Consider the following 16,327-nt stretch of genomic DNA (forward strand, 5'->3'; position numbering starts at 1 on the left):
ACTTCATGGATAAAAGGAATCCAGAGCTACACAGAATTGCAGCCTCACAGCACAATGCAACTGCTACTGAAGCGAGACCCAAATTGGTCTCCTCAAAAAGAAGTTTTGCATCTCTATACCAATGTGCCCTCAAGCAGTAAGACACAAATCTTTGTTCTAAGTTGGAGAAAGTTTCCATGTTGTGCTGCAAATGTCTCACAATTCAATGCACGGCCGCATTCCCCATTTACAGTAAAAACCTGAATAGGGGAAGGGAAAGAATGCCCAATTCACTATCACTGTGAGAAGGTAGGGCAGGCAGGAGTGGTAAGTCTCCAAACAATCTATACTCACAATACAGGGTTTTCATTAACAAAGATACAGGTTCAATAGACAACAAGCTGAATAATCACAAACAGAGGGGGAAAAACCTGATCCAAGCATTAATAATTCAATTAGTATTCATTGAAATAACATTGATTTTAATGAATTTATTTCACAGCATTGTTGCTGCCCTATGTACTTTTTAAACTTTCCATTACAGTTTAACATTCATTAAGGCTTGGGCCTTAAATATATCCTTTTCAAATGAAAATAAAAGGAGGAAGAGAAAAATCACTATAGGAGAACATTATAATGTTTAAAAACTGTTTAGCAAAATTAAAACAAAGGAAGCATAATCAATAATGGAAAAAGCACAAACCTCCAAAGTTATGTAATACATGCATTTTCATTAGAATTTAAATTTGTAATAATTTATCTATAGGCAAATTCCATGAATGTGATGCAGTAAATTAATCCTGCTATAAGATTACAAATATTGCTAGAAGATAGTGATCTTTTATATGAGCTGTAGTCTGCAACCTATATAAACAAATGAGACACTCTTCCGCCCAGCACGTCTAAAAGGTGCCCATATATTGCTTTACAAAGTTTTTGCTGATGTGCAAATGCTTTTCCCACAAATTGTGAATGCTTTTTCCACATACCAGAATAACTTCACTTAGAATGGTATAGGCATCACTCCAGCATCCCATAAACTGCAAAAAAATCTCACGTTTATCTTGTTACCCATCATTAGAGGGCAACTAGATGCTAGATACTAGATACTAGAACTGCCAACCTAGCAGTTCGAAAGCATGTCAAAGTGTAAGTAGATAAATAGGTACTGCTCCAGCGGGAAGGTAAACGGCGTTTCCGTGCGCTGCTCTGGTTGGCCAGAAGCAGCTTCGTCATGCTGGCCACATGACCCGGAAGCTGTACGCCGGCTCCCTTGGCCAATAAAGCGAGATGAGCGCCTCAACCCTAGAGTTGTCCACGACGGGACCTAATGGTCAGGCAGGGGTCCCTTTACCCAGATACTAGTATATGTCTACTTTGTGGTGTCATATGCAAGCTAAATGAACTAAGTACAAGGTATGTGAGCAAACTGCAATTTAAAAAGCAGGGAAACCCAACATGCAAACAAATCCAAAATGCACATACAGCGTATTGAAACTGTATGGGTATGAATTTTTCCAAAAAAATGTGTTCACCTGTGCTTTCACTTTCCAGTAGTTCACAGAATTGTAGAGTTGGAAGGGACCCTAAGAGTCATCTAAGTCCAATCCCCTGCAATGCAGGAATCTCAACTAGATCATACATGACAGATGGTCATCCAACCTCTGCTTAAAAAGGAGACAGGAGGTAGAAATCTCTATAAAGACTGCATTATGAGGCACATATTTTAAAGATGACTTTGGATTACTGTTCTCATTCGATAGCCTGAGACATATGGCCTGGCATTAAAACATTGCTTCATTCTCCTGGCAATTAATTTTTTGGCTGGGAGCTAGCATAGCATAGTGCCAACAAGATCTTGCGTAAATAGGATTTTCCAGTACTCTGTAAACCTGCTATGAGGGATCAGTGACACTTCATAAAAACTACTTCAGTTGCAAGATTGGTTGCAAGACTGAAACACACACTAAGTAAACAAAAAATTCAATAGCTCTTCTCCAGTACATGCTCAAGAACACTTAGCCTCTCAGAACTCTGGGGAGCCTGTCTGCCAAGCCATCCATGGAGAGGCTAAAGCAGCTGCTCTACTCTGAACTTGGATATGGTCTTCACTTTTCCTCTCTTTCTAGAGATTCAAGCATTGGCCCCTTGTGCTTTGTCCTCTCCTATAACAGGGAGCACCCACAATGGGGCATGTTGCAAATATGGCCCTCTAGGATACAACAGAGTTGTACACAGCTAGGTACTTTTGATGGACAGCAAATCTTGGCATCAGCAAAGCCTACTGAATTCACTTTGGTGCACTGCAATAATTTTATAATGATCTAAATATAAATATGATCCCCTTTACATTATTGCTGTCACACTAAATCGTGTCAAATATTTAAAAAGTGATGCAGAACTACACTGCTGTTTTCACCATTTATTTTAAAAACAAACAATAGAAATGGTTATTGTTAGCAGCAGGGTTAGAGCCAATCCCAATGTTCTTGTAGCCTGCCTTTCAGTTACAATTCTGCATTGTGAAAATTTGTCAGATGGTTTGTATTTCCCTATTAGAAGCATATTTTTCCCTTTCAGTGCTCTTATTAAATTAGTAGCTTCCTTAGGTTTAGATTTATGTTCAGAGAGTCAAATTATCTTCCTTTTTAAAAAGCCTCCCTGAGCCGCTTTCCCAGCTTAGTTCAGCTGCAGGAAACTATAGCACTCCAAATTCTTACTTTCTTCATAAACCACACCTGTTATATTTGATATTGCTTTCAAATGAACAAAAACTGTTAATTCCGTATCTATGCAGAGTAAGGGAGAATTTAGATGGTTAAGCAAAAACTTCTCAATTTGTTTAACAGTTGCCTGTTATACAATCGGATTTGAATTGTTCCACACTAGTTTCTTAGATACATAAACGTAAATGTACACAAATCTCAGGAACATGCAGCAACAACTAATATACATCATCCACTAATATACATAATCCTTTCAGACATTCTGGTCCTTATCTGAAATTCAGCTTATCTGGAATATAAATGCAAATTCTGCCATTAAAGGAAACTATGGAGGGGGCAGTTTAACTGTCCTCCCCACCCTGTGTCTCAGGCCACATTTGATCATGCCTCAGGAATGCCTAGATCTCTGACTGACTCACAATTTCTACAATTGTGCAAGGCTTTTATTATTATTTCAGCAGTTCTGCGCACAAACTGCTTTGCTTAAAACAAATGTAAGAGATTTAATTATATTTCTATAGTTATGAGACATAGTATTGTTATTATTTAAATTCATATACCACCCTTCATCTGAAGATCTCAGGGTTTCACAGCATAAAGTACAAGACAAAAACACAAAATACATACTAAAACTAAAATAAAAGAAAACAATAACACCCCCAACACATTTAAAAGGATATATAGGATGTTAATCAGCCAAAAGCATGGTTGAAGAGGAAAATATAAAAAGATGCACAAACCCAGTTATAAAACTGCCAAGTTTGAAAAGACAGCTATAGAGATTCAAATATTTTGACTGGTGAAACTTGCATTCTTACTGCTTACTGGTGCAATAAGATATATAAAATTTGCATGCCATGTCATGCCAGCTGGGAAGATAATGCATCCAATCACGAGACCATGGGCAAATTCACACAACTTCACACAAGAACAGGCAACACTGATAAGATAGTTTTACCAGGCTGCACCAAAGCCAAGCACACACACACACAACCCCTCCACCATTTCTGGTAAGAGACATCACAGTCTCTCTAGCCATTGGCTGAGCTGCTGTGATGTCAGCCAAATTAGCTGATCCAGTAATTGTCATTGAATGCTCATGAACATTAAATTTTAAATGAATAAATTTGCAGCATAAAGGGCATTAGGACAGATGGAGCTGTAAGCTGTTGGAGGGAAACGCTGCAGAGAATGTGTTACGAGCCCACCAATAAGTAATGGCACTGCAAACAAAAAATATGCCCAAATTTTTTTGGGGGGGGGCAAGTCCCCACTTTTAATATATTGTTATTTCTAGCCTTGCAATTTGAAAATGTTATTTCTAGAGGATCTCAGCAGTAGCCGTGGTCTTTAAATCAAGAGGATGTGCCACACAAGCTGTACTTGAGTACCTATTAGAAGATACTGAGGAGGGACAACTTCTCAAGGGTTGAATATATTGGCTCAGTATGATACAATAGCAGAGTTTACAGTCTTTTCTTTAAAATGCTGTAATTGGCTTCTCAAAGGTACTGGAAAAGTCGTAATAGAAAAGGTCAATGGCAATATATATTTGTACAATAGTGAGATGCATTATCTTCCCAGCTGGCATGACATGGCATGTAATTTTACACACCATGCTGCACCAGCATGTGGTAACTAAGAGAGACACTGATCTCTGCTTGCTAAAATCCCAAGAACAATTGCATGCCATCATTGTAAATGACCTGTGGATGCACAGCAGTTTACATTCACATAGGTTTGCTAATCTTTCTAACAGTATATGCAAACAAAACGACTAATGGCGCTACAGAAGTCTGGAGACAGAAAATGGCATTCTGTTTATATAGAAGTTTACTTTTCTTGCTGTTTCCCTCAGTTCAGACACATGGTTCTGGCGTGTAACTAAATCCCCATGTATTTCCATGAATTCACACTGTCTTGCTTCTTCTCGTTTTATTAATCTGGACCTGTGCATATTACCGTAACTTCCTGAGTCAAATACTCACAGCAGAAAAACAAAACAAAACAAAAGCTACATACATGATAATATATTTTCTGTATAAGAAAAGAACATTGTAAGAATTTGTAACTATGATGGAGTCCTGTGAAATCAAGCACAAGATATTCTAGGACAGAAAAGGCACTGGTAAGAATGGCCACAAGGGCCTGTGAAAGGTCCCAGGTTCAATCCTTGGGACTGCATGTTTAAAACATTGGGTAGCTAGTGATGAGAATGACCTGATGAACCCTAGATGCTGGAAAGCCGCTGCCCATCACAGAAACAGCAAATTGGGTATAAAGAAAATGAGATTAAGCTAGAGATAATGGTGCAAACTGCCATGCCTGATCCAACAGTTTTAAAAATAAGATTAGGCTACAGATTGTTCTAGACTTGGATCTGATCCAAAATATATCAAGAATTTTGAGCTTCCCACACCTGACAAAGAGCATAGGCCCCTAATCTTAGATCATTGCCCTTTGACCCTTCTTCACATGTATTTGAAAGGAAGGGGCAGTTGGAAGGGCTTCATACTTGGCAAAAGAAAGGTTTTACATCTTAGATCTTGCTATGGATATACAATATATGTAGGAATACTAGGAAGCAAGGGATTTGAAATTATTATTATTATTATTATTATTATTATTATTATTATTATTATTATTATTTAACAAACAGTTATTTACCAATGCTGAGAAAAGGCCCAATCTCATGTGACTATTTACATGGTAAAGGTTTGTTGGTTCACATGTTTACCTAGCCAAATGGACTTTTCACTATCACCTTCTGGTGCTCACATATCTGCTAAAATATGCCACATCTTATAGCTTCTCATAGCTCTACCAAAACTAAAGTATCCTAAGAGATGATAAATTTCACATTGGCTTGCCTACTGAAGGCTTTCTTGGTGTATATTTTTTTCTTAATTCATTCCAGATCCCTTGTAAATTGTAAAACTGTCATCACATTCTGGTGAATTTGCCCCCCCCCCCAATTTAGGAATTGTAATATCACTTCCATCTAATCCTGGAGAAACACCACATATTAATGAAGTACTATAGTGAAGATGGTCTGTTGTGGCTTTCAGAGCCCTTCAGTCTAGTGGAGCCTTTTAGCAATAGAACAGAAGTTCATAGTTTGCCTCATCCATTTGGCCTTGTAGAGCTCATCTGTGGTATTTCAGCTTCTCAGGTTCCTACACACGTAGGTTAGAGGAAATGTTGCTGATGATCAGCAAAACAGTGAAAGTGCCTATACATAAAATGTTAAGGTAGAGTAATTTCTCATCGCCATAGTAAGTGAAAACATTTTCAAACTGACAGTGTCCTTTTAAAAAACAGGCTGCACAAGGATTTTGCCCAAGACTGTGAAAAATTGGTTTTCAAACCAGGATAGTTATTTTAATGCTTTAGTGTGCATTGGTAAGTACTGCATAATCTGTCTCTAAACAATAATAATATGTTAAACAGTAATCATGTAAAAAGTAAAAAAAAAAGTGACTTAAAATAGATCTTCCAGTCTCTCTGAAACAAAGCAAATTGTAAATAACTTGACATCCACATTCAGTGTTAATACCCCCATAAAACACAAGCCAATGCCACCCCAGGTGTGTGAGTGGCACCAGAGATGAAATTTTGTTCACTGTCTAAACACACCAGCATTGTTCCTAGAGTAATATTTTGTGGTTTCAAACAAGTCAAAAGCAATAGTATTAGCTGAGAGTTTTTTTTATGTGGCTTTTTTCAATGTGGCTTTTTTTGAGAATCCCCCTTTCCCTTTTTGCAAAAATCTTCCCCTGCTGCCACCACTTTGGCATCAGAAGCACATATGAAGGTAGGATGTTCTGGGGTTGTATCCAATGAAGTAATCCCATTCATGCAAGGGCTTACTCAATGGAACTTCTCCGCCTCTCCTCTCCCTGTATCACCCAAACTGCTCTGAAGGTTTGGAGATAATCCCAGAACATGGAGTGAAGGACAGGGAGAAGCAGCTCCATTATGCTAGTAGAAGACCTTGCGCAAACAGGACAACTTCGTTGGGTACAACCCCCTATATTTTCATTTGGATGCAAATAGAAGCAAAGACCATCACAAAATTCATAAAGAACAGTTTTATTTCTCTAACATTTTGTTTTAAAATCTGTATTAGGGCAATACCTTTACTAGGCCAACCAAAATGTCACAAAATAGTGTGGAAGCTTACAAATTCCCTGGAACTCTTCATCAGGGTAGGTGATAAACAAAGCACAGGGCAAGAGACTGGCTGCAGGTGAAGCCATAAAGATAGAATTTGAGCAAACACTCAAATGAGGCATTTTCAATTGTTTTCTGTCGTAGCACAGTAGTACATTAAATTTCTTCATACCATGCACATTCTGATATTCTGGACAATTTTCACTCATACTTCAAACCACCAAAATGTTTTAGCAAATGTCCTAGTAGAATTTTACATTGTATTTTTAATTTCTATTCTCCCCCCCCCCAATAAAAAAGTCACCAAATGGCTACAGCTATTTCTAAAGGAAAGGTTATTAAAATCCCTCATGATATCTGAAAGCAACAGGTTTTATATTTCACTAAAACTCCCTTCAATAATGCTTTAATTGCTACAATGCCGGAATTCACAGGCATCATGTACCGAATCCTTTAACATTTACTTAACAGGATGTCGAGCACCCTGACCTCAACGGGAGCTCTCAGATCTAAAATGTGTTTGTCAGAACATATTAAAATTGCAATGTAGACAGGGCATTTAGTATTTAACATAATGCTAGTCAAGATGGACTTTAGCATTCACAATATCACACACTGAGTGCAATTAATCTGAGGTGCAGCAGGGATAGGAACTATTACCACCCCTTCAGCATGTCTTCACAGTCACTATTACAAAATATGCACAAGCTGTTCCCACCTCCCCCTATAAAAACAAGACCAAGAGGGTGGAAAAATCCACTGCTTTTTAGCCACACAAGACTGATCAGAGATTGTTACACTGTAAATTATAAAATGTAGCTCACATTTGTTACCTTCACACATACAATGTTATATTGCAGTAACTTCCAAAGTAAATTATGTTCATTACTTAATTTCTTTACCAGCCTTAAATTTCCAAGCCAGGTGGGATGGGGTTAACAAAACAATGTTATACCCCAGAAAAGAAAAAGAAGCACAAGCTCACTCTCCACTTGGAGAGTGGAACTTCCTGGAACTTCCCACAGCACTGTACTACATTTTCTCTGCTTTGGAAATGCAATGCCGCCCTGGGCTCTTTTTCCAGGAAGGGGCAGGATGTAATAATCAATAATAAATAAACATGGAATGGCCATAGATCACTAGTGAGGTGCATATTTTGCATACAGAAGTTCCCATGTTCAATCTTTGGCATCTCCTGGTAGGCCGGGGGAGACATGCAACTCTGGAGTGCTGCCAACAGACAGCATAGACCACACTGAGTTAAATGGATCTAACTCACTATAAAGCAGTTTCCCATGTTACTAACATGGGTCTCTGGCTGAGATTTCTGTTTTTCTCACATCTACTGGCTATATAGAAAGGTATTTCATTTCCATGGAGAATTAGGAGTGATTTTCCTCTATCTATTATAGTATCATTACTCTGATCACCACGTCACCATGGAGGAGAACCCTGTTGACTTTCTTTTCCCAAGATCAAACACATCAATTTCCCCTATTTTTGCTCAAGTTGATGGAGTGGTGAAATTAACTGAGCCTTACCAAATGAACTTGGCCTAGTCAATTTCAGGAAACTTTTAAAAGTATGTCAGATGGTGGGGCTGTGCAAAGAGGGGAGTGGTTTTCTTATGAATATTTCAAACTCTTAAAATCAAAGCAGCAAACAGCAACACGAAAAGAAAAGAAAAGAAAAGAAAAACTGGCAGTATGACACAGAAGGATTTCTTGCACATGCATTGCAGTTATTTCCTGTAGTAAATAACAACGCATGTGAAAAAACAGATATCACAGATTTATCACTCAATACTGAGCTTTCATTTGACCCAGCAGCAACTGAAATGTCCTCAATGGATAAAGTTCACATATTTATTTCAGAATGATCAAATAGAATGATCATGACTGCATAAACAAGTTTTAAATTTATTTTTATTATATTTTGTTTTCATATTCACCAACAGCCAGTGCAAAATGGCAAGGAGGCTTAGAAGAGTGAATATCACATTACAACCACTAGTACACAGCCTTGCACAGCCTTGGGGAATGAATTTGCTTTTAATTTGTAGAGGCATGCTCTAAGGGTTGTTCAAGTATTATCAATGATTAACATTCATCCTGAAGAGCAGCTCTGGAAAACTCAAAAGCTTGCTGGCTTGTAACTGTTTAACGGGTCCCAATAAAGGTGTTACCTTTCTATAGATTTTGGATTTTATCTAAACTTTTTGCATGATAAAAGTAGATGCCTTTCTGGCAATTATATTTATATTTTGTCACACTATTTATTTATGACCCCCACCAGATGAAAATAATCATTTTCCCTTTCTTTAACCTAATAACACCAACCCAAATTCCTCCCAAGGCCCCAAACCTTCCATGTTCTAAACATTAATTCCTAACCCAATGTACTGTCTTGCCTCTCAGATAGAAAACTCAGACCTCAAATTCCCCATATTCTTTCTCTACCTCTCGCAAAGGAGGTACACCCACCCACACCCTCAACATATACACACAGGTCATGACATTTCCCCAGTTCATATTATATTATTTCACATCCCACTAGTCCACACTGACAATCTTTCCACATCAAAGGACCAAACATATAAAATGCAGACTGTGTTCTAGAAGCCTATAATATGCATAGAAGTTCTACATAAATGAGCACAATCCAGCCAAAGTTAACAGTGATTGCAATGGGAGAGATATAAGTATGTACCTCTTTCGCTGCCCCATAACCCGCTCTGTAAGAGATAGATTTCTTCCAGAGTTGCTGAAAGGACAAGAGCACTGGTCAAATTTACAGAAAAATTGACTTCCTATTTGCAAATAACAATGACAAGATCATTCAAAAATTGGCAGTGTTCACAGTAGCTTTGGCCTAAGCTAAACAAATGTATATAGATCCCCATGTCTTTTATCTGCAGTACTGTACAGGCAATTTTTAGTATTTGTGCAGGTCAATGAACTCGTGAAATAATTTCATGATGTTTATTTCAGTCATGTTTTCACGTTCTTTCCAACCATATCCTTCATTTAATTCCTGAAGTTGGTTTTATGTTTTTGTAAAAAATTACTTGGGTGCAAATTTGTCTTGCGTGTTTACCAATACCCTGCTCAAAACCCCCACAACTTTATAACACATTGCATAATATTTGCAACAGCTCATAATAGGACAAATAAATATTTATTCTTCACTTTTCCACTGAAATCAGTGAAACAAAGTGTTTAGCTGTGGCTGGATATGCTCAATACATATAATTATTCGTATAAAATATTGGCACTGTACAACTGGAAAACCAAACAGCATATAAGAGACAACACTATAAACATAATATTGTGGGCTGCTTGACTGGAAGATATAAGTAAAAAAGCCAAAATGTTTTTTTTTGGGGGGGGGCGGGGAATTACCTTGCAAATATGCAGAGCTAAAAAGGAATAAAAATGTTACCAGCCAATTCATAACTAGTATCCTAACTAACCCATGAGCTTTTAGGTTAATCATTTTTATGCATCTAAAGCCAAAATCCAACTTTCTGCAGAAGGCCTACCCTCCTCCTCATGCCAGAAGAAACCTGCAAACAGGGTTTTTAAATAGCGCAATGTGAAGGAGAAAAAGGTTCAGTGAAGCAGCAGCGTCATGACACTCAGAATATGGTGAAAACAGCTTCCAAGAAGTCTACTATCTAATGGCCTTTGATGTTTACTGTACACTTGCAGCTTCATTACAACACTTAGCAAGCATCTGCCAAGATGGTAGGACTGAAAGGAAAGGGATAAAAACCCACCTTTGCCTCAAAATGGGAGCAGGGGAGATCAGATATGCCCATTCTTTTGTCAGAAAGACAAAAGTTGTTGACAAGGACAAAAGGAGATTTAGAAGCATAGCTATAATTAAAACTATTACTGATCCCCAGGGGGAAAAATCCTGGCAAATCCAAAAGCAAATGGAGGCATGACAAATATATACACACATAAAGTGGTACCTCTGGTTACGAACTTAATTCATTCTGGAGGTCCGTTCTTAACCTGAAACCGTTCTTAACCTGAATCACCACTTTAGCTAACTGGGCCTCCCGCCACTACCGCGCCACCACCGCACAATTTCTCTTCTCATCCTGAGGTAAAGTTCTTAACCCGAGGTTACTACTTCTGGGTTAGCGGAGTCTGTATCCCAAAGTGTTTGTAACCTGAGGTACCACTGTGCATACAAATGTGTGCATATGCACACACATTGGTAAAATATTTTAGACAAATGTGAAACCTCACTTCCAAGATTTGGACTCTCATCATATTTGCTGTCATCTAGTGTGTAACACAACATAAAGAGTAACCAGAAGATTTACAATCCAAAGATGAAGATTTTACTTTGCCATGGTGAATTCACTTCATAAAACAGAGAGAGAACACTTCAGTAGAAAATGTTGGCAGACCTCTTGGGAGTAACAGGGCACATTAATTTATATGACATGCTGCCCTGTTTCTCTTATAGAGGCCCATAGGAGGAGTTTGCTACCCTGAGCTTTTACTTAGGTCCCTAATGAAAATAAAAATGTTTTCAGCCCGTTAGTTGGGCACTTTAAACTATCATGCATGCCTTTCTTTGTACGTCCACCTCCCCCCCCCTGCATTTTTTTAAAAAAACAAATATTACCTCTAAGTATATATGACTAATACGATTTAAAATTTATAAGATGCAATTGAAACAGCACAAGTGACAGACACTTCAGTGTGCTGTTATTGGGTGCAATGGACACCCTAAAGCACACAAAAGTCAAGAATCATACTGCTGCTATTGCAACCTTTTGTACAAGCAATATTACGATGTGTTCTAGTTAGTGCATTTTTCAATGCAAAAAGTGAATGTTTCATGGGAACAAAACCCCTTAAGTCCCTACTGGTCTTTTCATGGATTTGTTTGTTTCTGCTGTGTGTGCTTTTCTGCAGCCCCAACAAACTGCTGCTATATGGCCATTTTTAGGGCTTCTCTCTAGCTAGCCAAATCAGGAGTCACTCGGGGCAAACAAAAGCATGTCTTCACTGTCTTTACTCTGAAAGGGGTGGGTGAGAAAGGAGAAACTATAATGTGGATCAGAGAGCCAAAGGAAAGGAGAGACTATGATTTGTTTCAGAGATCCTGTGAGCAGAACTCTGTTCATGGGCTGTGCCTACTTGCAGAAATGATATTTTCAGATCCCCCTTCACTGCCCCCCAAAATCTCAAGAGCTGTCTGACCCCCCTCACCATGGTGGGGCAGGGGCAAGCAAGACTGTAGAGTCCAACTCCACCTTTCTGCGGTTTCACACTTAGAGTTAAGTAACGTGAGAGGGAAGTCAGAATCAGGGTTGTAGCCTGGGTAGGCTAAAAACAGCAGCATTTATGCAGTGCACTCTTTGTTAGATGAGATTATGTAATCCATAATGATTTAAAGATCTAATGTCCTCCAGGCACTGCCATCTACCCCATGTGTGGCCCCTGAAATGGTCAGTTCTGTATCTGGCTGTTAGTCAATTGAAAGAAAGGAGTTGTTAACATTTAAACACCACAGAATCAGATGGCTTAAAACAAGGTAAAAAAGCATGTCATTTTGGCAAAACAGTCAAGGCAGCAAAAAACCATGAATTGTGCCAGGAAAGGCCAGTTGTCAAAAAAATTGGCTAAATGTCCTTCTGTTTCAGACAATAGCTTATAAAGAAATTAAGAGTCAGTTAAACTAATTCACTTTAGAGGAGCTTGCCATCATAAGGCTGACAGAATTCCAGTAGTTCAATAGTGAGACACAGAAACTGTCGATGGTCCCTCAAGCAATTAATTTTCTCCCAGCTCTTCACAACTGCATTTCAAGAAGTATTTGCAGGATCCTACCCACACTTACCAGGTAATGCCCAAACAAAACAGTGCTGCCACATCCTAAGCCTTATCAGAAAGTTGAAAATAGTGACCCACTAAGAGAGAAAACACTAAGCAATATTTTAATTACGTGCTTCATAATAACTACTAAATAAAACATTAAACTCAAACTAATCACACTTGTTACCTAACAGAGTTAGACTTCTGTAGGTGCAGAGTGAAATATTTAGTTCATTATCTATATACAATGCATACTAAAAATAGCTGCTTACATAAAACAAAAGTCTAGGGTCCAATTCTTACATGCAAACAGTGACACAGAGGCTGTTCAAAACTCACAAGTTTATATAGTCTGCCAGATGGGTCAAACAAAAATAAGACGATATGGGAAACTGATATACATATTTAAACAAACAAAGTCCTCAACTCATGGTTTGTAGCCTGACCTGAAGTGGGTTGCAAATGGAAGTTAGGTATGGGGCACTGTTCATGGGCAACAAACAAACAATATGGTAGTAGTAGTATGTGTGTAGAATAAAAGCTCCCCCCACTTGAAAATAGCTTCCAGACAGTCTTGAAGAAGCTGGCCTTTCAAAATTGTTAGGAAAAGGGTATGTTACACTTGACTGTAGCACCTTCTGCATACAGGATAGCCAAAACAAGCTTCTAAAAAGGGATACAGTACTGTTAAGACAGAGAAGGCACAGAAAATGACCATTTAAATAATGACAAGGATGGAACAATTCTGCTGTTGAGGAAAAGTTACAACAGGGGTAGCTAACATGATACCCTTCTGGATGTTTTGGAGCATGGGTAAAACACTATACTATTTTAATATCCAAATATATTGTGTGGAAATTTTTTTAATGGAGAGCAATTTTCATAGTAAACGTGAGAATGCAATTCATACCTAGAATCCAATCTTAAGTGAGTACAATCGAGAGAAAGGCAATTGTAGTTGGTTTCAGTGGAATTAATTTCAATGGGCTCAGTTCATACAGACATTTCTTTAAGACAAGGTCCTTTTAATAAAATGAACTGGGAAGCTCTTCTGGGCATGAGTAGGAATTCCCATACCCATAAAGCAAATGTTATCAGGACATTAGTAGTTAGGATCAGGGTATTAATCCTTTGATTTAGCTACAAAACAGATCTTATTGAAATAACTTGTGAATATGTTCCTATGTGCTTGGTCATCCCATCCGTTAGGGGGAGAAGGGGAAACAAATAGGGAGAATGCAAATTTGCAATGCAGAAAGTGTACAGTGTACAGTGTTTACATAGGGTAAGAATTATCTAGCCAGATCTACTACCATGCAGCGGATTTTACGTTCTTTGGGGGATTCTAGGTGTGTTTTTCAAAAGGCCATTCATGAAACTATATTAGAGGTGTCTGGCTTCTATTAATGTTATGTCCTTTGACATCCAGTCAGAGAAAGATAAAAGATGGCATTAACTTCTCACAGTGGAGTGAAATGAACATGTTAAAAGAAATGAGCAAATACTAAATAGATGTGCAATGCAAGGTGACCCAGTCGACTTTAACAGAGTACCAAAATATAATCAAATAAAACCTATGATCTTTAGACTGGAAAAATGGTGAGCCAGGAAGGCAAACACAATTTTTAAATCTGCAAAGACCAACTGAAATAAATCATGCATAAATTGTAACATGCAGCTGAGTCTGCTACAACCACTTGATCCTTGCAAGGGCATCAATATTGAAAGGGTGAGCTTGAGTCAGGGTGAGCTCAGCTTTCCTTGGAACATCATCCCTCCTGCTACTCACTCTCTCCAGATTATACAAACCACAGAAGCATCAATGCAAACAATCTATTATATACAAAGTGAAACTGCACTCTATTTCCCTCCATCACTCTCTGTCTAGTAAGCCAAACAGCTAGCTGTTTTGTTGAAGATAGCCACCAGCAAACCTGTTTGAAACTGGGAATGGGCCTTCTTCTGCCCAAAAGCACCATTCTTAGATTCACCTACTTTTTAAGCTTATTTAAAATTTATCCTTTGCTTTTCTATTAAAATACAGTGGTACCTTGGGTTACATACGCTTCAGGTTACATAAGCTTCAGGTTACAGACTCCACTAACCCAGAAATATTACCTCAGGTTAACAACTTTGCTTCAGGATGACAACAGAAATCGTGCTCTGGTGGCAGCAGGAGGCCCCATTAGCTAAAGTGGTGCTTCAGGTTAAGAACAGTTTCAGGTTAAGAACGGACCTCCAGAACGAATTAAGTACTTAACCTGAGGTACCACTGTAATAACCCAAATGGCTTAAAAAATAAATACAGCAAAGTATGTCAAGAAAATGTTCCCATTCAGTTGAATGGAAAACACAACATCAATTAAGACAAGAGAGGCAGCCACACTAAAACTTCAAAAGAAACATAAATAAACATCAGTTCTGAAGGATAGCCCTACCATTATGCAGAACAAGGTGACTACCTGGAGTCAGGGTACAGTGGAGAGGGCAGAGATGGGTATGCTATGGCACCTATCCTTTGTCCCCTAAGTAAGTCTGTTGTTCTCGGATGCAACGAAAGAAAGATACTGTCCTGTCACCAGTGTTGAATTAACTGTGGCACATGTGTTGGTAACCTCACATTTGGACTATTGTAATGTGTTCTATGTGGGGCTATTCTCTTGCAGTTAGTGCAGAACACTGCAGCCCTTATCAGTAAGTTTTGCCACAACCTGATTAGGTTGTGGTAACATGGAGGCTGGCTTTTTCACTAGTGGTATCAGTGTTTTGGAATGCCCTCCTTGCTAAAATACAAGAAACTCCATCAGTATTGACATCCCACCAGCTCTTAAAGACACAAGAGTACTCATAAAGTACTCCTCTCCACCTGCACATCAAGCAAAAATATCAGCTCAAGTAATACCCACCAAACTATGGAACTGCTGCTTCAGAGGTAGTTCAACCCTATCCAGAACAGATTGGATCCATTTCCAAATCTCCAGAACAGTTGATCAACTACTTTGTCTGACTAACTTTAGGATTTGTTCACTCTCATCCACCCCATCTACACTGGAAAATTTCCATGTGATAGCAAGCAGTCCTGGCAACTACCAGCAGACTTTGCATGCAATGGCAATTATTCATATAGTAATCTGCTCTAGATATTAACAGCCCCAGTATGAAAAATATGGGAGATATCCAATGCCCTCATTTCATTACCACAAGATTTCCATTTGTGCAACAGAACCCTTCCTTCCTCTCTCCAAATCTATTTTGGAAGGTTGGGTGAACCCCCAGAACAGATTTAAAGGGAGGATTAAGGAGAGGAGAGGAGAGGAGGAGAGGAGAGACAAAGTTCCATTGAACAGGCATGGCTGGGCAAGATTGATAAATAGTCTGTATAAGGCAGCTGCCTATGTTCCTAAATACTATCCCAACACAAACTAGACAGCCATGTGCAATCAAAAGGTCCTAGAATGCTCATCATTTGCCTGCTGCCATGCGGGTGGTGGTGGTTAGAATGAATTGGAAAGTATTTGTGTAAAAGATTTTGAAGGCACAGGGTGCTTGAAGAGCTCTGCTAAAGAGAATAAAATACATACTATGTTGAAACTGCATACCAAAGATATC

General features: G+C 38.6%; 1 protein-coding gene and 1 long non-coding RNA gene across 10 annotated transcripts in view; one reads left to right on the plus strand and one right to left on the minus strand.

Annotated features, from left to right (window-relative positions):
* LOC309376827 overlaps positions 1-16,327 on the plus strand; it is a 396,206-nt gene that overhangs the window by 82,420 nt on the left and 297,459 nt on the right. The window lies entirely within an intron of this gene.
* Positions 1-16,327, minus strand: part of FIGN (fidgetin, microtubule severing factor) — a 124,501-nt gene that overhangs the window by 67,604 nt on the left and 40,570 nt on the right. The window contains exon 3 of one of the 2 annotated variants that reach the window (XM_081923318.1): positions 9,588-9,641. The exons of the other annotated variant lie outside the window; for it this stretch is intronic. Within the exon in view, the coding sequence (XP_081779444.1) occupies positions 9,588-9,641 (54 nt within the window). The remainder of the gene's footprint in view (positions 1-9,587; positions 9,642-16,327) is intronic. 2 annotated transcript variants of the gene reach the window in all.

Source organism: Podarcis melisellensis (assembly GCF_964234715.1).
Source record: "Podarcis melisellensis genome assembly, chromosome: 1".
NCBI classification, from domain to species: Eukaryota; Metazoa; Chordata; class Lepidosauria; order Squamata; family Lacertidae; genus Podarcis; species Podarcis melisellensis.